This window comes from Mus caroli, chromosome 14 (genome assembly GCF_900094665.2).
Source record: "Mus caroli chromosome 14, CAROLI_EIJ_v1.1, whole genome shotgun sequence".
Taxonomy (NCBI): domain Eukaryota; kingdom Metazoa; phylum Chordata; class Mammalia; order Rodentia; family Muridae; genus Mus; species Mus caroli.
Genome location: NC_034583.1, coordinates 24,481,951 through 24,508,256, shown reverse-complemented (window position 1 = coordinate 24,508,256; position 26,306 = coordinate 24,481,951). Strand labels below are relative to the sequence as shown.

The 26,306-nt window shown below is 43.5% G+C and overlaps 2 protein-coding genes across 5 annotated transcripts in view; both read right to left on the bottom strand.

Annotated features, from left to right (window-relative positions):
* Nucleotides 1-536: 536 nt before the first annotated feature.
* On the bottom strand, nt 537-20,215 carry Ncoa4 (nuclear receptor coactivator 4). Of its 4 annotated transcripts, none has more exons than XM_021181679.2 (10): nt 20,110-20,215; nt 8,798-8,952; nt 7,327-7,467; nt 7,073-7,161; nt 6,780-6,888; nt 6,291-6,380; nt 5,218-5,361; nt 2,828-3,841; nt 2,406-2,546; nt 537-1,970 (listed from the first exon to the last, which is right to left on the bottom strand). In XM_021181679.2, exons 2-10 carry the CDS (start codon nt 8,936-8,938, stop codon nt 1,965-1,967), a joined length of 1,875 nt encoding a protein of 624 aa, XP_021037338.1. In that variant the 5' UTR covers nt 8,939-8,952; nt 20,110-20,215; the 3' UTR covers nt 537-1,964. The 4 variants fall into 4 exon arrangements, with proteins under 4 accessions (XP_021037338.1, XP_021037339.1, XP_021037337.1 ...); XM_021181680.2 differs by lacking the exon at nt 20,110-20,215 and adding an exon at nt 13,899-13,992; XM_021181678.2 differs by lacking the exon at nt 20,110-20,215 and adding an exon at nt 13,466-13,837 and having other exon boundaries at nt 5,218-5,358.
* A 1,599-nt stretch (nt 20,216-21,814) lies between these two features.
* The window catches only part of Msmb (microseminoprotein beta), a 16,955-nt gene continuing 12,463 nt past the window's right edge, over nt 21,815-26,306 (bottom strand). The window contains exon 4 of the mRNA XM_021182631.2: nt 21,815-22,207. Within this exon, the coding sequence (XP_021038290.1) occupies nt 22,078-22,207 (130 nt within the window). The 3' untranslated portion in view covers nt 21,815-22,077. The remainder of the gene's footprint in view (nt 22,208-26,306) is intronic.

The window sequence follows — 26,306 nt, the reverse complement described above, 5'->3', positions numbered from 1 at the left end:
ACTGGTAGCATAACCTAAGATTTTCCTCCAACATGGATGACATTAAACCTCAACATGGGATGGAGAGGTGGCTCAGCAGTTAAGAGCACAGACTGCTCTGCCAAAGGTTCTTGAATTCAATTCCCACAACCATCTATAATGGGATCTGATGCCCTCTTCTAGTGTGTGTCCAAGACAGCTGCAGCACACTCACATAAACACCCTCAAAGTACTTCAAGTTAATCATTAGAGTAGTATCCTAGAACAGGACACTCTGTACAAGAGTTGACCTTCATTCCGTATGGTAACCCTGGGAAAACTAAAGGGAAAAATGATCTTCACAAAACTGCACTGCAGGGTGCATAACATGGTAAATACTAAGCAACCTCTAGGAGAGACAGTGTAACAGAAAAGTACTAAACGTGGCCAAATCACACTGGGATATGTGTAGTTTAGGGCTAGAGATAAGATTCATAACACTATATATATGTTCATTATTTATTGCACCCCCTTAATCGTTACATTCTGAGCTTTACAGATAACACAAACACAACTGATGTGGCCATTATGCTTTTAATGGAGATATAAAACTTAAATCAATGCAAAAGAAAGTTTTATATATCATTAGCAAGTGATTAACTTAAATTATGTTTTAATAATGTGAATACAGTGTTAGACCCAAAAAAGAAACTACAAAGTTCCCTGCAACCTAAAATGTTGGAAAGGCTCCTTAAATTGTTTTTACCTACCAACTTTATAATACTCAGTGGCATATTGAGGGACATAAGAAAATAGGAGGCTCTTTTCAGCTATGATTTGGAGCTTCAGTAAAGCTGTATGGTAATGTCACTATGGGACCATAAAATTTTCCCAAAAGTACTTCCAATAGCATAGACATTTCAGAGGCTTAATATTAATAGTTCAAAGAATAGAAAGCAGCTAATTTATCCTTGGGAATTGTAAAAGATAAATCCTGCTACTCCTACAGAGAAGCTTTCTAAAATACAGAACTCAAGGATATCAGTTCTGTGAAGTTTCAGTGAAACACTCCAAGGCACAAGTTCTGAGCACAGCCTGTTAATCAAGATGTCACTGCACTGTACTTTTGGAGGTTCAGGATGCTGTGCTTGAAGTGACAGGACATTGACTTTATCCCTAGTTAGGAGCACCAGGTGTCAAGCTCAGCTTCCATTCACACAGGATGCACCAAGAAATCCTTAGGATGACGAGTGGTTCGGGTACTACATTCCTAACACTTTTTACCTTTCTGCTTTAGGGTTCGCTTTAGTTAAAGCCGAGGTTTGTAGGACTTTAAGAGCTCTGACTGCCCTAAGAGTGGTCTTAAAACAAAGTCCCTTTCAAAGAGCTCACTGGATACTGGAAAGAAAGAAAGAAAGGCAACAATTATAATAGCTTAATTTCTTCCAAATGAGAAACGTTAGAAATGGTATGTAGGCTAAATATCTGATGAGTATCAAAATTTGCAATATAACTAATAGACATTTAGTAGGGAAAAATATACTGTATTGGCAAGGATAACTATTTGTGTGAAATATTCTATATATCAACTGAACAAAAAAAATTTCAAATCTCTAGAAGCCTGTAATGAGAAACAGCTAAAAGACAAATGTTAGAGAACTTATTACCTTGAACACATTAACACACTTGATATAGGAATATTTCACTTTTAAAACTAGTGTTTGCTGTAGAAGTTGGTAAAGGCCTGTGTACCGAGATGTGGTTTCTAGTACGGAGTTGATCAAGTTACGGCTTTCAAAAGAATGAATCACCTCCACTTCAAGCCTCTTTCACAGACTTAACTCATAGTTTATGACTTCTGTTTACTAGTTCAAAACTAAGCGGGAGAGGAACTAAGCTGACTAGTCAGGCTTGGAATGCACAATGGTTTGGCAAGTCGCAGTCACTCAGCTCAAGGATGTGCGATAATCTGCAGGAAAGTTGCTCAATTCTAGCAGTCTGTTCCTTCACATCTGTAAAGAAAAGCCCACAGAAATTTCAGTTCACTGCTGAAAGCAAAATGCTTCCCACCGTGAAAGACTCAGATCTTAAGCTACCCACAATCCATGAGGGGATAAGAAAACTATGGGCAGTTTACAAATTGAAAAGTAAGATAAAGTTCAAGGTTATTTTTAGTTTATTATTTGTATGATGCACATGGGGGGGTGTGTGCTATATGGTGTAGGTATGGAGGACAAAGGATAATTTTGTGGAATCAGTTCTAGTTTTAATGGGTTCTAAGGATTGAACTCATATTGTCAGGCATTTTATTTTGCTAGCACACAGTTACATTAAATTTAAGAGACTTCTATTCACGCACAAATTAACAGGAATATGGTTCACTGGGAGGAACGCATAAGAAGAAAACATTTATGAGCCGCTACGATAACGCTAATGCAGGTACCTACCTGTAGAGGAGTTCTGTACAGCCATTTTTCTTTATCAACCTTAAGCTGCATACAGGCAAAGAGATCACAAACTGCGGGGAGGCCGTAACAGTCGGGGCGAAAGTTACGTTCTTCTTGTAGGGGTGAACTAAGAAATGCTTCCTGCATGAAGAGAAAAAAGATGACCACTGGTAAGCATGGGACTAAACTCCCCATCAAATGGTAAAGAACAATGTAATTTTTTTTAAGAGCAAAAGTTGCAACTGTTGCAACAAAACAGGTTGGACTTTCATCTTTACTGCAGCTTGAATGCTAAGGACCTGAGAAACTCATAAAAAATGCAAGTTATAAGTTATTATCTTATGACTTAGGAAAATTACTACCTCATCCAAACTTAGCAGGAATTAAATGACTGAAATGGGAAAAATTTGGTCTCTACTCACCTGTGCCTTCTTTCGAAGTAGCCACTTATCTTCTCCAGAGGGGAACTGGCTGAGGCTTCCCACTTTCTTTCCTGGTAAAACCCAGTCGGCAGTGTTAAAGGGACACCAGGAAGTGGCCATGGAGCTTTGAAGCATCTCTTTGCCAGCTCTCTCCTCTGGATTAGGCATGTCCTTAGGGCCTCCTTTGCACATAGGCCCTATAAGCCACTCTGACAAGGAACTATTCTTTATGACATGGAAGGAATCAGCAATTCTAGCAGGAGCCATAGCCTTGGGTGCCTTAGCTTGTTCTGTTAGCTCATTTCTGGAAGGGCAGAGCCACAGAGTCTGGGACTCTCTGTGTTTCTCAGGCTCAGATTTAGGTTCCATAGGCATTCCATTCTTGTCCTTTCCTCCCTTCTTCAGAAGCCATTTATACATGGCTTCCTTCTCACAGTTGTCATCACACACACACTCTGCAAAACTGGTACAGGGCTCGTTGGCTTTGCACACTTCCTCTACTTTCCATGTGTCCTGATGGTTCTGGGCAAGCCAGCCCTCGCTGATTGCGCTGGGGACCGACACTGATTTTTTGGCCTCCAAGTGGTCATTTAGGCATTTCAGATTGCCCAGGTTCTCAATCTCCACACCTCTAGGCTGGTTGCCCTGACAGTTGGTACAGGAGTCAGGCTTGACAAGCCAATCACTCACATTGTAGGGCTCTCTGAACACCTGGAACAAGAGTTTAAACTTCTCGCTAGTTTCCCAGCTGCCATCCACAGGCTTCTCCAGCTCACAGGGTTCCTGAGGAGTCACCAACCAATCAGACAGGTCCAGCTCATCTTGATCAAGGAGTTCTACATCTTCAGCCTTTTCAGCGTCAGGAGAGAAAGAACTGGTGCTACAATGGCTGTTACATTTTGAGGAACTTGGTTTTCCAGGAATTTCTTGTTGATGACTGTTAAGGAGCCAATTTTCTAAGCCCTTCAGATTGCCCCAGGCATCGCTGAAGAAACTGCAGGCTCTGGCAGAAGTCTATAAAAGTACCCAAAATTAATGCTTAATTTTCCTGAACAAAAAATACTAAAACATTTAAATGAAAATCCCATTTTTGTAATCTTTTCCAAGTACAAAATAGAAACGAAGTATTTGGAGCACTGTACTAGGTTTTAGAAAATGGAATGTATTCTTGGTACACTGCCTGTGTGACAGGACAACATTCAACTGCTCCAAAAGCAAAATTGATACTCTGTGAAAATCAAAGAAACAAACTTGAAAACCACTACCACTATTGGAGAGGTTTGGTGGCTGGCAGTTTGAATGAGGATGGCCACACAGGCTCATCTATTTAAACGCTTGGTTTCCAGGAGGTAGGCTGTTCAGAACTAGGACATGTGGTGTTGGAGGAGATGTATTACTGGGTCTGGGCTTTGAGGTTTCAAAAGCCCAGGTCCAGTGTCTTGTCTGTCTCTCCCTACCTCCAACTTGATAAAATGTAAACTCTCAGCTACTGCCCCACACTATGCCCGCCTACTGTCACACTCCCTGCCATGATGAGTCATGAACTCACCTACCCTCTTAAATTTTAACAAGTACCCAATTAAATGTTTTCTTTTGTAAGTTGTTTTGGACCTGGTTTCTCTTCACAGAATATAGAAAAAAGTAAGACAGTGGTGAAAACTCCACTTATTATCAACCATTAACTTCCTAGAAAGACAAACTGGCACAATGTATCAAAAGTCAAAAGGGTACATAGGCAGAACAGTAACCTAGGAATTCAATTCATAGGCGTTTACTCCTAAGAACTAAGAGCTCCTAAATGTTTAGGGAACAGAACCTTAAGTCTCAGCCAATCGAATTGTATGTGGTCAAGCATTACACACATACACTTGCCAAAATGAAATACAGAATGTTTGTTTTGAGATAGAGTCTCTCTGTGTAGCCCTGGCTGTCCTGCTCTGTAGACTAGGTAGGCCATGAACTCACACCTGCCTCCCAAGGGCTTGGGATTAAAGGTATGTGCCACCATCACCTGGCACAAATGATTTTTAATTACATGCATGTACAGAAAAATGCTGTAAAAAATTTTTTAATGATTTTTTTAATCCATGTATACACAGCTTGAGTGACTCTTTTAAGATTTATTTATATTATATATGTAAGTTCATTGTCACTGTCTTCAGACACATCAGAAAAGGGCATTGGATCCCAACAAAAATATCTTGATGTCATTTCACTTAGGATTATGGACTTGTATGTTGCAAGATTTTTTTTCTAAACTTCCTACCTATAGTGAAGTAATTTCACTATTGTAATTAAAGATTTAAAAACATGTACTTTTAAATAATGCTCAGAAACACAAATTACTATTAACCCAATCTACCTCAGAAACAATAAAGGCAGCTACACACCTGACTATTCTCTGAAGTCTGTTTTGGGATAAGCCAGTCCTGTGGGTTGGTACTGGGTACATAAGGAGCCTGAAGACCAATGGCAGGTTTGCTTACAAGAAGCCACTCACTCAGAGATACAGCTGTGCCACTGGATGCTGACTTCTTGAAGCCATGAAGAAAAGAAAAAAAGAAACACTTAGTTGTGTAACAAGGCAGTATCAAATGCAAGAGAAACCTTAGCAGAAACAGGAACCCAAGCGCTCTAACCTAGGGTTACCACTAACCTTAAGGAAGTCTCATGCCTTCCCCAACCTCAATTCAAAATATTTTTCTTACTGGGCTGACGAGATGAATTAGCAGTGAGGGCACCTGCCACCAAGCATAAGTGACCTGAGTTTAATCCACTGACCCTACACAGTCCTCTGACCTCCACACCGGCACTGTGGTGTGTGCATCCCACAATACACAATATAATTTTTAGAATGCACTGCGTGAGAAGGCACACATGCTACAGCATGTGTATAGAGGTCAAAGGACAACTTCGTGGATTTGGGTCTCTCCTTCCCTTTAGACAGATTCCTCGGGTTGAACTCAGGTAATCTACAGGGTTAAGCTTTTACCCCTGAGCCATCCTACCAGTCCCAATTTTCACAATTACAAAACAAGACTAGGAGTGGTGGTGCATGCCTATAACCTAGCGCTCTGAGAGGCCAAGGCAGGAGGTTTGCACGCTGAAGCCAGTGTGGGATAATATAACTACTAAATCAGACTGAAGGAGACAGCCTGAGTGCTAGAGTTCCTCTCAACTCAGATGTCTTCAACCCTTTATTCATTGCTTTTACAAACACATCTCTGAATTAGAGAATCCTCAAGTAAGAACAAGTCAGTAGCAATGTTAGGAATTTCCAATAAAGTGATTATTTTTCTCCTTAATCTATAAAACTTAAAGATTTATAAGACTAAATTTCTATTTGACATTCAGTGCTTCAAGAGAAGCAATCAAGTGGATGCTCTTCACAAATTTAAAAAAAAAAAAAAAAAGATGGTTATCAAGACACAAGAGAATTACCAGACACAGAGCTGCAGCTTACCTGCTCTGGCACCTGGATATAGCCTCTTTTCTCTAGGAAAGGCCCAATACTTGAGGAGCTCGTGTGAGCCATCAGATGCTCAGGGATTTGCTATGAAAAGAAGAGAACTGTGTTATTTACACTGTGATCTCCTATCAAAAAAGCCTGATAGCATAATCCTAATTCTGTTTTCACTAAAGTACTATCCACTGTAAATCCAATGGCTTACAAGGTTTGCATTATCTGTGTCATAAGATGTCTTCCCTACTAGCAGTACCCTGATTTAAGCAAGACTCATGAGACGATACTCGGTTGCCTGTCCAAATTCCTAACATTTATGTTTAAATGTGTCAAGATGAGCTCTAAGTATTCTCTGTGAATCAGCAACAATCTCCAAACTGCCAGCATACTGTCACATTTCTAAAGGTCACTGCCTCTAGCAAGCCACCATCCATAAGGCCAGAGACCTGAAAAGTGACCTAAGAAATAGCTGAAATTAACATTACTTACAATGGTTTTAAGGGATCCAAATGTGGTGATGGTCTGGCGCAGAGCAGATGTATCTGCTTCAAAGAGTAGGACAGTTGAATCTTCAGGCTTCAGGGCCAAACTGCCCAGTCTACCAAAATGATAAAATGTAGGTATTTTTCAAGGAATATCAGTATCAGCAAGTGTTAAGGTAGGGTGGTTTTACACAAGAAAACAAAGTTGAGTTAAATCCGACACAGGCAATGAGTTAACAAATGACTTGCTTTAATGCCTACTAGTATAGACCAGAGTCAAAATAAGTAAAAAGTCTTTACCTCTCCAAGCACAGAGAGACTTGATTGGCAAGATCTTTGTTCTGGGTATACTCCAGTTGATGAATAAGACAATTGAATTGGCCCATTAGCTACAAGAAAAATGCAAACATCTAGCCACAAAGATATTAAAAGTACCAGAAATATTCAAACTAATAAAAACCACTTTAGACTGAACTTTTATCTGACGTAATAACAGAAGGCAGAGAAAACATTCACTGGAATCTAGAAGGCATACTCAAACACAGTCACCTTACCCAATAGAGCTGCTGAGCCTGCTGCTGCAGTGTCTCCTCTTTAAGCTGATAGATGAGATCTACCTGTTCATTGAGCCACACCTCTCGGCTCCGAAGGCATTCCAGGTGGCGACTTATGCAGCTGTGAATCTGAGCTTTTACCTAGGAAATGCATGGTAGCATAAACTAGTGTTATAAGCCAAAGAATGACAATTCCCATAAAATGTTCATGCTCTTAAACTTCTGAGGGTCAGAAATCCTTTATATTTACTGGCCACTATGAAGGGTCTTCCCTTTTCAGTATATACTCAAAAATGTGCCTACAATTTCAGTGATCCCATGAAGTCCTATGAATCCTAGTTAAAGAATCCAAGCCAAAAAAAAAAAAAAAAAAACCATACCTCACTTCTACCCTCCTTCACTCCTCCTCCTGAGAGAAGAGGACTTAACTGGGGTATCAGCAATCAAAAGAAAAAGTTATGCTAGGATACTAATTCCCCTCAGCTTTCCATGAACTTTAAAATATAGTGTTACAAATTTATCATTGATAAACTTGGTGGTGCACACCTTTAATCCCAGCATAGAGAGACAGGAAGGCTGATGTCTGTATATTAGAGGTATCCACAGAGCAAGTTCCAGAACACCCAGGGCTACGCAAGAGAAACCCTGTCTTGGGGGGGGGGGGGAGCAAACAAAAAAAAGATACGCTGCTAGCTAGTCGGTGTGCTTTTCCCACATGCATGGAATAAACAGTCCTTTAGAGTATGCCAGAAAGCAAGGAGACCATTAGGATTAACAGTTTAGACTAATTATAAACTAATATTCCTAAGAATGTATACAGCAATTCACATTTTGTCTATATACAAACATTCTGAGGGAAAATTCAAAACATCTATAAATCACATGGGCACCCACATAATTATATCACAAAGTTCCCCTTTGGGGGTAGGGGGAGGTTTTCTAAATCATATACAACTTGAAGCACTCACCAGCAGAATACTATTGGAACCAAAAAAATTCATTCTGATATGCAGAGTGACAGTAGTTTAGAGACTACACTACTTAAAATCATGTTACCAACAAATTAAATTAAGTGGGGTCATAATGAAGTGACATATTTTATGTATCAAAAACGTGCAGCTACCCTGAGCACTGTGGCACACGCCTTTAATTAATTCCAGCACCCAGGGAGGCAGAGGCAGGCAAATTGAGAGTTCCAATCAGAACTATAGAGAGAGACCCTGTCTCAATAAATTAAAACTGCAGCTAGGCAGACTACTGCCTACTCTGTTACCTTGCATGACTGTGTACAAGAACCATACAAAAGGGCAATGAAAAATCAAAAGCTCCAACACACCAGGCAGAGGATTAGGGTTAAGACCACTCGGGATATGGGATCAAACTTTCTGGGTGGCACTGCCGAGTCCTTTGCTGTGCTCTAACCACCCTTGTGCTAAAGCCAGACCAAGGAAAAGAAAGGCACCCAGCACACCTCTCGTAAATTATCTTTAATTTGCTGTTCAGCCCGAAGTACTCCACCAATAGCAAGCTCCAGCTCCCTCCTTGCATCACTGCACCTCAGAAGTGGTTCTCTATTACTGTAGCAGCCACTCTGTTCCAGGGATGTGTTCATTCTGCTCACTGTTCCTTTAAAACAAAGAAAGAAATCTAAATAGCACCATAATTACATCCCCAAACCATCTTTCAATCAATCATGGCCCAAAAGGCTCTCACTACTAACAACCTTGGTGATTCCAACACATGTATTCTTAATACATATTGCCTCCCTTCCTCACCAGTCTATTTCTGCCAGAAAGCGTTTAGGTGGAGAGGGGGCACTGGAGGCAAAGGCAGATGGGTCTCACTGACTTTGAGGCCAGCCTGGTCTACAGAGAGTTCCAGGACAGCCAAGGCTCCAGAAACCCTGTCTCAAAAAAGGCAAAAGAAAGGAGGGAGGGGTAACGGGAGGGAGGGAGAGAGAAAATTCTGTCTATTTTATGTAAGGGCAATCTACATGTGAACATATGTATCTGAGAAAAAAAAACACTAGCGGTCCTGAATTAGCACAACACATGCTAGTGAGAATGTTAGAAGAACATCAAGCTTGCTGTGATCTCCTATGTAGTGCTGATCCCTATGTAGTGCTGGAAGGGGGGGAGGGGGATGACAGCAAGCAGGACTACAAAGCACTGGTTTTGAGACCCTATCTCCAAAAAACAACAAAACTAAAACAAAACCACCAATCACTAATAAGTTTCTGGACTACATATGTGGCTCAGTGTAAAAGTAACTCTCTCACCACGCCTGAGTCCCTGGGTTCAGTTCTCAGCACCCACCTCGGCTAGGAGGCTTACAACCACCTGTAACAACAACTCCAGGAGAGCTAACTTCCTTTTCTGGCTTCCTTGGGTACCCACATAACAACAGGACAGACACACAAAAATACTTTAACAGACAATATTATACTTAGTAAGCTATATCTAACAAAACGATTCTATGTAACTTAGATATAAAAGCTTTCTAAAAAAGAATTTAGTGTGGGAAAGTACCCGGAGTTCATTAGCAGAAGCTGGAGAAAAGCACAGGTGGGGAGAAGCACATGACAGAACCAGATGAATAACAAAAAGTGTCAGAAAGCCACAGAGCGGACTAGACAACGTTCACTACGAAGACAACGGCGCTTGTCTGGGACAGATTTAGAATTAAGGTATAAACACAGAATGCCTAGCACGCATGAAGCGTTCATTTAATCCTCAGCACTACAGAAACCTGCATGAAGGTATGCCTGGAACTCCTGTACTCCTAAATCAGAGGGAGGAAGACTAAGAATTAAAGGTCATCTGATTATGCGCCATCAGCTGCACAGTAAGTAAAGCCAGCGACAGTCACAGCCCCAAAGAGGCCACTAGGTCTGTGTACAGCGGTTAATGAATACCTGTTTTCTCTAATTACTGGGATTGAAAACATAAAAGGCAAATGTTAGAAACAACATAGATCTGTGACAGAAACAGATTCCAAAACTATTTCTATGTAGCTTTAAACCTAATAAAGCAAAAAGAACTTGTTTGCATTGAAGGGTACGGACAGTTAGAAAAGAATTAATAAAAAGAAATAAATAAAAGATGGAGATGTTGAAGGCAAATTCGGACTTGGTACTACTGTACTGGATATTTGGAAATTTTAATTCATGTGTTATTTGGATGCATTTGTTACAAGGCTACTTGGTCCTATGATTATTAGGCTGTGAGTGACATGCTATGGAGGCATTTAGAAAAAGGGAAGGAGGGCTCAAAACCATGGAGGGCGGAGGGGGAACATCTCCAAACAGGAAAGCTGTTTGGCCTAGATAAGCAACTCTGGGAGGCCATGATTACAACTCTCCAACATTTGGAGACCTGTCTAGTAGAGTCAGACTTCAGAATAGCTCCAAGGAGGGGACTGTCTTAACAAACTTCCTAAAATCCTGAAGACAATGACTTCAAAGAAGCCTGCTTTGGTCTCTAAGGCAGCATGCAGCTCAATGAATGGAGTGGCAATGGCTGGCTGCCCATTTGAGGTGAGGCAGAATTGTGGACTGGCCTTGACAGCATGCCCAAGACCAGGTTTCCTATCAGGCTAAAAGCTGACAGAAGCAATACTGAGTTCTCACCCTCAGAAATAAACTAGGGGCCTGGAGAGGTGGCTAGGCAGTTAAACGTACTGCCTGCTCTTCCAGAGGACCATTTTCTAGCATCCACATGGTGGCTCACATTAGTCTCAGAGGGTCCTCAGACACCAGTAATGCAAGTAGGGTACAGAGACATAAATGCAGACAAAACACCCACCCATACACATGAAATAATTTGTAAACAAAGAAAGAAGAAACTAGCAGAAAGCTAAAGCTCAGCAGCTTTCTTACCCCCTTCAGCAAAGGGCTCAGATCGAGGAACTTCTGAGTTCCTACCGAATACTCAAAGTTCAGTAAATTTTCTAACTTCCCACTTGCTAATTCTGCTACCTCAGTATGTTTACCCACAATGACCTACAGAAGAAAGGGCTTCCTCAATTGCATTTGTCAGAAGCCCCTGTGGAATTGTTCCTAATCCTGGAAACAGCAGCTATATTAATTTGTTTCCATCTCAAATTATAAGTGGGCTTCAAGTGTATTGGGCACACACTGTAGGGTAACTGCCATCACAGTAGTATTGGAAGGTTTGAAATACTGAGTGTCCCCCATTTCCACACTGCACTGAAGTTAGCCATGCATGGCCTATGTAACTATTTTCCCAACCGTCTTTACCTGTATCAACCTTCTCAAGTTTTTAATTAGAATTCTGCTTCACAATGTGAAACCCTCCACAATTATAGATAAGCCAGAAACACTCGAATATAAGTAGATTAGACTGTACTACTAGATCCTTAACAGTAGTCCTTGAAATCCAACTACAAACATGTTCCCAGGAGTGGACACAGACAAAACAAATCGTGGCTCATAGCACATCTTAGCACTCAGGAGGCTAAGGCAAAACTGCATAGAGTTCAAGCCCAGCCAGAGTTACATAATGAATTCTAAGGCATCCTGGGCTACAACGTGAGACTGTCTCAACAAAATAAAAAATCCCTTCAAAAAAGAAACCATCTTGTTTAAACTTCACAAGCCTATTCCAGCCACCCAGCAACTTGGATTATAGGCATATATATGCCACAACTGTGTACTAAGTTTTAGAGTACTGGGAAACGCAAAAGAAGCACACCCAATTCCCAACATCACCACCCCCTCCACCCCTCAAAAAGCCACCAAGTTGAGGGGACAGTTATCTGTATGCAGCACACATATCTAGTTATTAAGTCCAAAGACCTTTGAGCCAGTATTAAGCAACAAACCACAAACTAAAGATAACTTGATATCACATGCTTTAACCATAAGATTTCCAAAAGCTGTAATTCTCATGATTCACACTAACCACAAACTGAAAGAAGGAAAAGCTTACTGGGGCCACAGTCAAGTGCTTAGCATGCTCGAGGTCCTGAGTTCAACAGTCAACACCAATAATATAATTAAATAAAACCTTGCTATCTTAATACGAGACCCACATTTCATGCATGAAGCCAAAGGACTACATAGTATAAATGATACATACATACATACATACATACATACATACATACATTGTGTGTGTGTGTGTGTGTGTGTGTGTGTGTGTGTGTGTAAAAACTGAATGAGCCTGGAGCTCAGCACAGGTTTTGTTTGCATAGACTATGTGCACTACAAGTGCACCTTCTACTTTAAGAGGCCAAAAGGCAACAGATCCCTGGGACTGAAGTTACGGGTGGTTGAGCCACATGAGTGCTAGGAACCAACAAGTGCAAGACAAGCAAGTGCTCTCACATGCTAAATAAACCAACTCTCCAGCCCCTAATGGCCCTCTGAAAGGGTCACAACCACAAGGGGTGAGACTTGGCTTTAGAACAAGGGTTCTCAAGGGTATTCTCGACCCATGAATTATGTTTGCCAAAATTAGAGTTTCAGATTAATGTTTTTATGGGTTCATGATTAATTTCCACAGTCTCAATACATTTTATAGTCCTTGATAAATTATAAGCAGTGTTCCAGAACCATCTACCTTGGATTGCAACTACAAAAACAGGCAGCACTGTCACGATAGCCTCAGAATAATCAAAACACTACCAAGTCCCAGTGTCCAGCTGAAAGGATGGAAGAAGAGACCCTTCAGTTCCAGCGTGCCGGTAATCATAACCATTCCAGGCTTTAGTTGTTGACTGAATCAAGGTTTTAAAATAGATTATCTTTTTTTTTTTTTAATTTTATGCAGGGATACACCAAGTAGACCAAGCCTGCCTCTGCTTCCAGAGTACTGGGATTAAAAGCAGGTGCCACCTCCCCTGGCTAGAATAGATAATCTCTTAATGCTAGCCTCCAGCCCTCATCCTGTGTCAGCTTGCTCTCTGCCTCCAAAAAAATGCCCTCCACGTTTTACTGATTTTCCTGGCAGTTGAATCAAGAGGCCATAGGAGACCTATAGGACACACACATATTTATCTTAAAATACTGTCAACTGTGTTATGTTTGAAGAGACAAGCTACATGAGACCGTCTGTACAAACTTGGAGTGAAAAAGCTATCAATTTAGTAACAGTACGTGGTTATTTTGCAATTTTACCTTGAGCCATTTCTTGCCTTCACTTGCTGTTTCTTCTTTCAGTGAAAAGGGGTTTTTTAATCACAGCACATTATCTCAAAGAGTATACTGATCTTAAGTTGAGTCCAGTTCAAATTCTTTACCCTCCGCAGCCCTCTAGCTTGCTTTCACAAGTAGCTACTAAACCCAGCACATAAACTCTATAAGCAGTAACTGTGGAGGGGGTTAAAAAAGCAAAGGCTGCAAAATTCTGCCACCTAATGGCAAAACTAAAGTAAGGTTTTTCTGTTTCAAAAACTAAAAACCGAACGGTTAAAAAAATTAAGCTAGAGTAGCAGTGACTCAAACAGCTTTCTAGGCTTCCCGTTGCCCTTTGTAGGAGCGGCTAATGAAATTGGTCTCCCAGGGCTCCCCGCACGCATGCGCAGTCTCCTGGCCCAGGTGGCACACTTACCAGGTAGTCTGGCCCCGCGACGAAAACTGCTGCGAGAACACGCTCGACGGCCAGGTTTATACCCTACCGGCCAGGTCACGCCCCGCCTTGCGCACGTCACGTCTCCCTCGCCCTCCGCAAACACACCTGCTACTCCGCCCACCACAGGGCCTCCGAGGCGCGAGGCTGAGGCCTTCGGCAGCCCCTCCTCCCGGGCCCAGCGGCGGTCAAAAGGTCTTAGCAGCAAGTCACTACTAACTACAGAGAACAAGCGGGGCCCGCAGCGACCGCGATAACGGTCCAGCAGCCGGCTGGGGTTCTCCCCAGAGCTATTTTGACTTGGTTAGTTAGGAGACTTCTTCCTTTTTACGCTTAGAAAAGCTTTTACTGGCTGGATGGCAGAGACAGGCTGTTTTAAAGACCAGCCTGGTCTAGAGCGCGGCGAGTTCTGGACTGCTGGAGCTACACAGTAAATCCCTGGGATGGGGGGTTGGGAGGGGAAAAAACAGAAAAACTCTTGCTGCGTAGTTAAGGCTGGCCTCCCGCAAGTGCCTAAGGTTCCAGAGTGCTGAAACTGGCAGGTACAGAAAGAGAAACACGCCCCTCACCCTGGGATCTACTTTACATTTCCTGTCTGAGAGTAAAGAAACTTCAACATACAACATACATGATAAAACAGAAACTGCCTACAGAGATAGAGCTTGTTTTCCTTTTTTTAAAGTTTTATTTATTTTATGTATATGAGGACACTGTAGCTGTCTTCAGACACTCCAGAAGAGGGCATCCAATCTCACTGCAGGTGGTTGTGAGCCACCATGTGGTTGCTGGGAATTGAACTCAGGACCTCTGGAAGAGCAGTTAGTGCTCTTAACCACTGAGCCATCTCTCCAGCCCCAGAGCTTGTTTTCCTAAAGGCATTTCAGAAAAGGGTATCAGAAACAACCAATTGCATCAGCTGCGTACTCAACCCCATAATCTCAACAGTCAGGAGGAAAGAGGGTCCAGAGTTAAAGCCCAGCCACAGAAAAACTCCAGGTCGGTCCTGTTACACTTCAAAGACTACAAATTAACAAAAGCCCTCTGCTTATTTGAGGTCCTGACCGTCTTAACTCTTCTCACCCCTGGCCCCAACAACGTGCCTCACAGAACCACCACAGCCATTTACAAACACGACTTCTTTAAACCAGCTTTTATGTTTTTACGTAATGTTTGAACTTTACTCAACTTTTAAACTTTGCTTAATCTTTAAACTTTGCTATAATCACAACTTTTGAGCAATACCGCATAAATCATGGTAAAGGCAAGTACGTGCAGAACTCTGAAGACGCCTTCACCTATGCCTTTGATGTCTACTGCCAGAACAGAAGGGTGGACATCTCTTATCTCTACTTAATAAACTCATTAACTTGGCTTCACTCAGACTAGTTAGAGCATTCTTTCCTGAGGTGTGGTCAGAATCCCTCCAGCCTTACAGAGTGGAGGGAAGGGCCTGTGAGCTGACTCAGCACTCTGGAGGTACTTAGGATTACAGGTATGAGCCCCATCAGACACTTATTTTCTATTTCCTATGCATATAAAGTGACTTTGTGGCCATTAAGAGTAAAGCAAAACCATGAGAGAAGACTCAAACATCCCAGATCAGCATCACCTCCTTTATCCTGAAATGAAGTTTGAGATCCCAATTCATACACTCATTACAAAAGGAAGACAGAAAACAGCTAGTTCCAGATATCCTGTTTGGATAGCACATTTGGTGAAGATACAAAGATTAAATGAATGAAAAATGCACAGCTCTCTGTACTTCATGTCAGTGGTACATTTAAGCAAGGTAATGCCAGCAGGCTACAGCAGGAAAGCCATCCTTGCCATCCTGGGCTAATGAGTTCAAAGCCAGCCTATATACACCAAGACCCTGTCCAAAAATACCAGGGGAAGGGAAATACTCACAGCTCGTCTGAGTCTTGACATCTCCATTTTAGTAAACTAAGAAGTCCCTCTCTCCACCCTGTCTTGTCCAGCTTGGTTCTCCAAGTTCTTTCTGCCAGCATGCTATGTTAGTCCCTTCTAGCCGTCTGCTTTGCAAGTTATAAGCAATAGAAAGCCTTTCCTGGTCAAATACACGATTCTTCAATATTACCAGACAATAGAACTGTCATGCTGCCCTCTTGTGCCTACTGACATCTACACAGGTTTCCAGGAAGAACCCTCTAACACAGTGGTTCTCAACCTCTCTAACGCTGCCATCCTTGTTGTGGTGACCTCCTACCATAAAATTATTTGTTGCTATTTCGTAACTAATTTTGCTAGTTATGAATCATAACATAAATATCTGTTTTCTAATGCTCTAAAGTGACCCTTACAAAAAGGTCACTGACTTTTCAAAGGGTCAAGACCCACAGGCTGAGAAGCAATGCTTGAATACAGACCTCTCTTGTCAGGCCTGCTTTCTTACCCTGAAGGCTCTCCCAGCGTGAACACACAGCACGGTACACGCAGCTTGGGATCATCTGTACCTTGGCACTAACACCTTCCCCGCGTGCTGTGTGTGCAACAGAGTTGGCCTAAATAAGAAAGGGACCCGCAGCACTTGTACCAATGCTTGGTCTTGAACTAACCTGGGCTTTAATACATCTTTCATTAATGGATGAATAAATAATGTGTTAATGTTCACATTCAGAGCAGCTGCAATAATCAATCTTTGTGTTATAAATATATCAACTTGATGCTGTCCCATTAAAGCCTGTAGTATTAATTTAGGAAAGTAATTTAGAAGAGGACAATGTTTCCAACACATTTTCCCCCCAATATTGGGGGTACAACACTGAGCTTTGTATATGCTAAACAACACTTTAACTAAGCCACGCCCTAGCCCTTAGTTTCTGACAGTTTCCTGTAGTTCAAGCCGGTCTTGAACTCAGTATTCTGCCTCTTGGTAGACCTTCTGGACTTCCAGAACCCTTGCAACAGCACCCAGAAAAACTTAATTCCTTGTTTTCAAACAAAACAGAACTGATAAGGTTTTGTCCCCACAGAAATCACAATCCTAGCATGAGTGCTGAGAAAGGCAATTTTTAAAACTGCCAGACCCAAAAATCTTAGTTCCACAAACTCAAAATAACAATGGGCTTGTTGCTGGGCGGTGGTGGCGCACGCCTTTAATCCCAGCACTTGGGAGGCAGAGGCAGGCGGATTTCTGAGTTCGAGGCCAGCCTGGGCTATACAGAGAAACTCTGAAACCCCCCAGAGAAACCCTGTCTCGAAAAAAAAAAAAAAAAAAAAAAAAAAAAAAAACAATGGGCTTGTTGGTTAAAATGTGCACTGTATTTACAGCCAACGCAACATTTCCCCCCTCAGATTTTGCAGTAAGTAGCACAGATTGCCTGAGGGACTAGCAATATAGCTAAAGTAAAACTCCAAACATACCTGAATTATTTTGGAAGCTGTGACTGTCCACGTATTAAAAGACTATGCTATACTTACTGACACAAGCTGAGCCCATTTAACCTCCTCACTCAACACTAAACCAAAACTGCTCTGTCTGTAGGGCAATCAAGGCAATGCCAAATGGGAGGAACTACAAGCTCAAAAGCCCCAAGTGCAATCCTGGTCCCCCAGAAAAACATGTTGATTCTACCGCGCAATGAAGCCAAGCAAAGCCAACCTGGAGGAAAACAGTCACGAGCACCTGATGAGTGGTTCATGCTAGCTAAAACCAGAATACCTACCCAGTAATTATTTACCTCACTTGCCTGTAACTCTATCTAATTCAGGGTATTCAGACGATAAGCTTGCAAATGATGTCTGAAATGTTAGATTTAACAGTCACAGAAGGCAAGCTGAGGACAAATGACAGCCCCTCTAAGAGACAAGCATAGAAACAAGAGTACCACTGGTGACACACCTAGAGCAGAGGAGCTCAACTTAGCAACTCTTATAGGCTTAACAGGGTTAAATAGGATACTTGTAGTCACAGGCTTCTACACCCAAAAGTCTGAGTCTGGTTGCCTCTTAGCCTTTTGGCTATGATCTAGTATGAGTCTAAACCCCTCATCTGCACCAGGTATTTCGAAGGGGCCGTTTAAGATTTATGTAGTCATTCAAGTATTTAAGGTCTTGAACAGAAAGGCACAGTGGTGTTGTCCCTGAGGATACGATGGTGAATCTGCCATCTAGCAGAACTTTTGTGCCACTGATTCATAGACAACAATAGATTTCTGAAATAAGAAGCACAGGTTAAAAAAAGGTGGCTAACAGGCTTAGTGAGTTGCTATAAGTACTGACCGGTATGTTAACACTGTGTGGGCAAAGCCCCAGAAAGCTAGCTGAGAGACTCTCGAGTACAGAAGGGGTGTGTGCCAGGACACTCAGAGTTCTAGAAGACCCACATACAGATCCCTGGGACACAAGCAACCTGCGCTGCTTTCATAAACTGGCCATGGGAGTCAAGTTAACTTCTAAAACGAGACACCAGATGCTTTAAGAAGCATCTTATTAGTTCATCTGGAGTTCGGTAATTTTCCTCAAAAGAATAACGTAACTGTAGAGACAGACACGTGCGTCATCATCAGACTGCAATCTGAAAACTTTAAATGTCTAGGTTATTTTCCGAAAGGCTCAAAGACCCAAGGGAGGAGGGAGAAAAAAGAAAAAAAGAGATCTAAATGCAGGGACTGTTAGTGCCAGCAGCTACCCATTATCTCACTTAGCAGAACAATTCTGAGGGCGAGTAAATCTTGCAAAGAGCAAATCACCTGGGTGTGGTGGCACGTACGTCTGTAAACCCAGCAGAGCCAACAGGATCCCTGCAGCTTGTCTCAAGCAAACGAAACAAGCCAGGCTGGAGAGATGGACCAGCGGTTATCAAAGGGCCAGGGTTCAGTTCTTAGGGCCCACATCAGGTGACTCACGACAGCTGGTAAGGGGACCTGACACTCTTCTTAAACAAACAAAAAAATCCACAGAGCAAATCAAGCTATCTGCTGAGCAGTACAAATTAGTCTCCTGCTTGTCACACAGGATGAAATTCTTTCCAAGGTTCTAATGTACTTTAAAAGTTCAGAAACGGGCTGGCGAGATGGCTCAGTGGTTAAGAGCGCCGACTGCTCTTCCGAAGGTCCCGAGTTCAATCCCAGCAACCACATGGTGGCTCACAACCATCCGTAATGAAATCTGATGCCCTCTTCTGGAGTATCTGAGGACAGCTACAGTGTACTTACATATAATAAATAAATAAATCTTAAAAAAAAAAAAAAAAAGTTCAGAAACATCACAGTGGGATGCTAACGGAGAACCAACAGCCTTACCTGTCCCATACACACCCAGTGAAGTAACCCAAAAGCCCTATGACCATATTCCAAATTACCAAGTGGGTGGAAAGTCAAGTCCTTCCAAAAGGAAGCCAGGGTGGTAGGCCCTACCTACTAAACAACACTAGCAGGAGAGCTGTGTGCAGGAGGGTCAGATAACTCCAGCCCCTCTGACTTGTCATTCTTGAGCCATCCTCCCAAGTTCCAGCCTGTAGCACTTAAGCCTGTACTGTTCCCACCGCAAGGGCTAAGTCACATCAGAGCCGGGAGCACGTCCATTTCTTTACATTACTACATCCTCAGTACCCTAAGCATATAGACTTATGAATCAATGATCCTGCAAGCTCTCTCTTCTCATCGGCTGAAGGGACGAATCAAACGATTTAAAGGGACTGCTGGGAGAAGGAAACGGATAGTCGGCCTCCAGAAGACATTCCACCTTGCCAAACCACTAGGAATAGAAGCAAATATGCACTGGGTCAGTAATGGAAAACAGGCCCGCCTGGGACCAGAGAAACAGGGCTGTCACCGCTATAAACCCAGAGGACAGTCAGGGCAATGTAGGGAAAGGGATGGAAGAGAAGCATTCAGGCTGCAATCGTGGCCCAGGAACGAAACATGTCGACAGGACAGAGGAGAGAAGACAGGCCCAGCGCCTGGGAATGAAGGAAAAGGTGGTAGCGTCGGGACGAGGGGAGGGAGAGGAGCTCTGGCCTGGCGCGACGCGGGGACTGGAGAGGCGATCACAGCAGACGTGACCTGGGGAAGGGAAGGGCCATTGGGCCCCGCGTGCAGGCAGGTGGATAGTGGTCCCGGACCCGAGGGTCTGGAAAAATGGAGGGGAGGGCAGGACAGGCCACAGGCCGGAGCGAAGAAGGGCGCAGGGCAGAAGAGGAAGCGCGCCCGCGGGCCACTCTCGTCCTTACCGGCTGGCAGCACTCCTTCCGGTGATCCGAGCGGACCTTGGACCGACCCAGACACTTAGCCCTGGAAGGATCCGGACCCTGAAGACAGAGTTCTCGCGATAGGATGGCCTCCCTACCACGCCTCTCGGAGGTGTTCTGACAGTCTCGCGAGATTTGCTTCCGCGCCTGCGCAAAGTCTTCTTAGAGCTCAACATGGAGGCATGCAGTTAACACTCCCTGACTTAGTCTGGATCCTTTTCGTGCCTATCAGTAAGTCAATTAAGTATTTCGCCGGGCGTAGTGGCGCACGCCTTTAATCCCAGCACTCGGGAGGCAGAGGCAGGCGGATTTCTGAGTTCGAGGACAGCCTGGTCTGCAGAGTGAGTTCCAGGACAGCCAGAGCTACACAGAGAACCACCTACACGATGGCTCACAACCACCCATACCTCCTGGTTACAGTGCCTTCTGACCTCCAAGGGCACCAGGCGTGCACACGGTACAAATGTATATATGCAGGCAAAAAAAAAAAAGTCATGCAAATAAAGAAAATAAACTTTTTTCCCCCTCTGGGGTTTGCGGTGGTTTGAGTAGGAATGGCCCTGTCGGGCTCACGTGTTTGAATGCTTACTGTTGAGAAAATGGCTCTACTGAGGTGAGTGTCCTTGTTGGGGTGGGTGTGGCTCTTGGGGAGGAAGTATATCACTGGGGGTTGGCTTTGAGGCTTCAGAAGTCCAAGCCAGGCTTAGTGACTCACTCTTTCTTTCTGCTGCCTGTGGATCTGGGTGTAGTACTCTGAGCTACTTCTGCCTGCAGGCCACCCTGCTCTATGCCATGCTGATAATGGACTAAGTCTCTGAAACGGTAAAGAAGGCCCAGGCAAATGCTTCCTTTTGTAAGAGTTGCCGGGACTGGTGAGATGGCTCAGTGGTTAAGAGCACCCGACTGCTCTTCCGAAGGTCCAGAGTTCAAATCCCAGCAACCACATGGTGGCTCACAACCATCCGCAATGAGATCTGGTGCCCTCTTCTGGAGTGTCTGAAGACAGCTACAGTGTACTTACATATAATAAATAAATAAATCTTTAAAAAAAGAGTTGCCATGGTCATGGTGTCTCTTCACAGCAGTAAAACAGTGACTAAGACAAGGCTGATGGGCTTTATAACTTAGGAAAAACATGCTACATTTTTTAAAATATTGAGTAAATAAATGTCAGAATTAATGTTACACTTTCAAGTCAGTGTATTTTAGGTGGTCTGTATGCCACACCTAACTGACCCTAGAGCTAGGCCCCACCACCCACAGAAGTCCAGCTTCTGAGTTCCCTGTCAGACTGCATGAGGTCTAGAGAGCCCCTTCTCCAGTATCTCTAACCTGTTCTAACCTTTTGCAAACACAGTGTGATGTGGGGACTCGATAGAGAGGGGGTACCTAAGTAAGTGGAAGGAAGGATAAATGAGGGTACCAGGGACAAAGAAGAAGTCTGGTTTCATCATGAACACACATGCTTTCTCCCATTGTAAAGCAGAAACAGATGGTTCCCAGCCACCATGTGGTTGCTGGGAATTGAACTCAGAACTTCTGGAAGAGCTGTCGGTGCTCTTAACCGCTGAACCACTTCTCTAGCCTAAACCAGAAACAAGATGCAGGCAGAAGAGCCTTATTTGTAGAAGTGGTGGAAATGGATGTGGACCCCATAGGAAAGCACACGTGCATGACACCCGTTGGAGCTCAGGAAAGATGCTGTAACTGGTACCTGGTATTGTTGGGTTGATTTGTTTGGTTGTATAACATGCATTAAGTTAATACAAATATGGTTGGCAAACTTGTTTACTTATTTGTTTTTTTATTTATTTGAGTTTTTCAAGATATGCTGCCTCTGCCTTCCGAGTGCTGGGATTACAGGCCACCTCCTTGCAAGCATATGATTGGTAAATTTAAATCATATAAGGTTCAAATGTTGCTCCACTTTTGGGCCCACACGAAGCACATTTACACTGTCCAGCTGTCAACTCGACAGGTCTTTCCTGGGTTCTTCCGATCCACCACACTGTAGGTGCAGTTCTCTGAGTGGAATTGTACGACACAGTTGTCTTTGTCATAGCTCAAAGGCTTAGTAGCGCTGTCAATGAGACAAGACATGTTAGGAAGGGAGGAAACATTCACCCAGCCCTACTGCTCTGTGCAAGAAGCAGACTACACACATTCCTGTCTCCTGGAATGTAAGGGCATCACTTGGCTAGAAGCCTAAAATGTACATATTAGGCATTTGTACCTGTTTGTGCCACAGTTTGAGTCACAGAGACCATCCCTAACAAGGGTCCTACATTCTACCCTGAATGCACTGAAGGACACTGGGAAGTTCTAACAGGCCAGAGGCAGGGCTAGGCCACTCTGGGACAGGAAAGTTTGTACTAACCTTGTCTTCCCAACCCTCCCTGTCTAGGGAGTGGTCATCGATAATGGTGCTAGACTGTGGGAAGAGAAGGGTTGTCCCAGCCCTGTGTGGTATCTAGTTAGAAGAAGAGCTCACCCAACAAACAGGGGCAGAGAGCCATCCAAGACCAGGGTCATGGATCCCAGGGAGAAGATACTAGAAACAAAGCATCCTGGGAAAACCCACCTGCACATGCAGGGGCACATGATTTTAGGAGTCATTGCCCTCAAAGCCCATCTATAGGTTTAGGACATGGTGGCATGCAGCAATAATTACAGCACTTGGAGGTAAAGGCAGAAAGATAAGAAGTTTAAGACTAGGCTCTGCTACACAATGATCATGAGGCCAGTCTAGGCTATGAGAAACCTTGTCTCAGAAAGCAAAGCTACAGGCTAGAGAAATGTAGTCCATGGTTAAAAGCAATTTCTATTCTTTCAAAGAATGGGAGTTTGGCTCTCAGCACCTGAGGATACCTCTAACTCCAGCTCCAGGGAGTCAATACCTTCTGGCTTTCATGGGTAATTGCATCTCTGTGCGTAGACATCCACATAGACAATACGCATAAATAAATAATAAATATTTTCCTAAAGACCAAAGAATAAATAAACTGCTCTGGCTAAAGTGTATAAAAGCAGCCATTTCAATGCCCTGTGTAACAAAAAAAGACCCAGAATTTTATCCAAAAGGAAAAGGACTTCTGGTTCCAAGAACATCAGAATTTGCAGCCCTCCCTGGCCATGCAGAGAGACACTGGCAGGAAGTTGTTTCACAATTTACCAGGACACTGGACACTCAACCCAAGCCTACATGGCCCAAACCCATGGGAACATTGTCCTGTGAGAGAGAGAGACAGGCCCCAGAGACATGTAATCTTCTGGTTTGATTCTTTGTAAAGCTAACAGCAGACTACTTGTAGTATATAACATTTTTAAGACATTTGATGAGCTAGATGCTACTAATGCAGAAATATTAATTGGGTTAAAAAACAGAGCACCAAATAGTACTATAAGCAGTAATGGTGGTGCACACCTCTAATCCCAGCACTTGAGAGGAAGAAGCAGGACATTTGCTAGATCAAGGGCAGTCTGAGTATATAGTATATGATGAGATGTGTTTCAAAAAATCTTTTAAATCTAATTTAATTTGCAAAGTAAGTTTGACATGTAGTTGTAAAAGAAAAAATGTATAAAAAAGAAAGAGAAATAAATTATTATCAGTTCCAAAGGTGAATCCATAAAGATGGCAGCCCTTACCCTTCCCCTGCTCAGGGAGCTCTTTCACCCCACTGACTCCAGAGGCCCACCAGGCTGCCAGGCTTTGTGCTGCTAAGATGGACGCTGAGTTGCTGGGACAGCTCCCTCTTGCTGCTCTGGGGAGATGGCCTGCCCAGCTGGCTTCCCAGGGCCATTTCTCCAGCATCCCTTCCTCCCACTCCCAGGGTTGGCATGTTGGGTTTGTGTCTCTATTTAATGAAAACAAGCAGTTTGCAGCCATTGGTCCCTGTACTAGGGAAACAGCCCACAAGCAAGAGCTAACAGCCTCAGTGGGGAAAACCTTTCCATGTTAGAGACCGAGAATGCTAGGAGTTGTTTATGTCACCCCTTCTTCTCCAGATAGAAGATACTGAAACAGTGCAAAGATTACTCATCTTATTGATAGAGCCACTAATAAACCAAAATGCCTGACACCCTCACCCTAGTCTGAAGTGCATCGGGCTAGTTCTGTCATTACAAGGTTCCCGGATTGACTAGCAAGGTCCCTCCAAATATTTTGAGCTGGGAGCACAGACACAGTTTGAGGCTAACAGTAACAGTTACATTTTCAATGAGTCTCATGAGACAAATAAGCAGCAAGACAGATAGATTCATTAAAAAATGTTCCCTCCCTTCTCTGAGTATGAGAGATCTGAAACAGATCTTCATGTCAATCCACAAAAAAAAAAAAAAAAAAAAAAAGCAAATAGGCAATTCTTAGAGAGCCTGTGGGTATCCAGGCATGCTTCATACACAACATAAACTGTACATTCCTTCTCAAACGCCCACCAGAGATTAGTGACCATGGTATTGGGAGGAGGGCAGAGACAAGGATGATGGCTCTGCATCCCACAGTGAGACATCTTTGCTAAGGGAAATCAGTCTGCCACACACTGTGGAGGAAGAGGGGGCTGTTTCAGGGAAGGAGACAGCCAAGGAAGCAGATGTGGGAAGCCACATGTGCCCTTGCAGGGTGGCGCTGGCTACCACTGGCCACCACGCATACATAGGCAGTAAAGTTTTTTTGCCAAGATGAGGTTTTGAGAATTAACCAATCAGATGAGAGACAAGTTAACCAATCAGATGTGAGGCATGCAAATGAGGTGGTAAGCATAACCCATGCATAACCAATCCGGGTGTGAGACATGCCTCTCCTAGGCCTATATAAGCAGCACCAGTTCTGGGCTTGGGGTCTCTTCGCCTCTGCAATCCAGCTCTCCCAATAAACGTGTGCAGAAGGATCCTGTTGCAAGGATCTTGCTGACAAGTCGGGCACGCGCAAGAAGCAGGGATGAGGTGCAGACTGCCTGAGACAAGTGACCATGCAAAAGTTCTGATGTCAGCAGAGTTGAGGAGTCAGAAGTGAGTGGACCAACATCTTGTTTGGTTTTGTTAAAAGAAAGAATGAAGCTGGGCGTGGTGGCGCATGCCTTTAATCCCAGCACTCGGGAGGCAGAGGCAGGCGGATTTCTGAGTTCGAGTCCAGCCTGGTCTACGAAGTGAGTGCCAGGACAGCCAGGGCTACACAGAGAAACCATCTCAAAAAACCAAAAAAAAAAAAAAAGAGAGAGAAAGAATGAAGTGTCTTTTGAGAGAATCTTTTGTGCAATGTGTGGGGACATCACCTGTCAATAAAAGACTCATGGCCTATCAGCTAAGGCAGGAAGTAGGGAGGTGGGAGTTCTGATAGTGAGAGAGGATTTCTGGGATAAAGTCAGGCAGGAGAGGAGATTTGCCCCAAATGCTGAGGAAGCAGGTAGCATGAATCTGAAGGAGAGGTAAGTAGCCACATGGCAGAACTTAGACTAGTTTAATGGATTAGTTCATGTATGAGCTATCAGAAACAAGCCCAAACTTATAGCCTAAGCATTGAATCATAAATAATTTAAGTCTCAGAGTTGTTATTTTGGGGACCTTGAGCACAAGTGGAAAAGCCTGTGATTGGTTACAAAGGAGATCGCATAATTGGCTCACTAATAAATTATTGCCGAAGCAGAGAGACTGGATGTTGAAGCCATGGGCCATCTCATTCCAACCGAAGTTCCCTTTAACAGGAAGCTAAGAGAACAAATTAGGACACAACGGGTGCTGTTTCCTAAGATTCTGTCACAACAGCAACATCATCTGTGCATTCTTCCTGCTGTGGGACCTGTGGTAACTGCATGGATCTCAGCTCTCTCGGAGGGCCCACCCATCCCAGAGAAGCCCTGTGCAGACTTTTTAGAGGCAGAGGGTATCACCAGCCGGCCAGAAAAGGCCCCTTAAGAAATGTCTCTAGAAAACTTGCCAAAGAGATTTGTGTCCAAGCAGAACCACTTGCAAATTGGTTCCTACTCCTAGTCCTCTGTCTCAAAATTTACTGCAAAGCATCTTCCAACATATGTGAAGGTTCAGGACATCAATGTTTTTCACTAGCAATAAAAAGTAAGAAGTAAGCCGGGCGTGGTGGCGCACGCCTTTAATCCCAGCACTTGGGAGGCAGAGGCAGGCGGATTTCTGAGTTCGAGGCCAGCCTGGTCTACAAAGTGAGT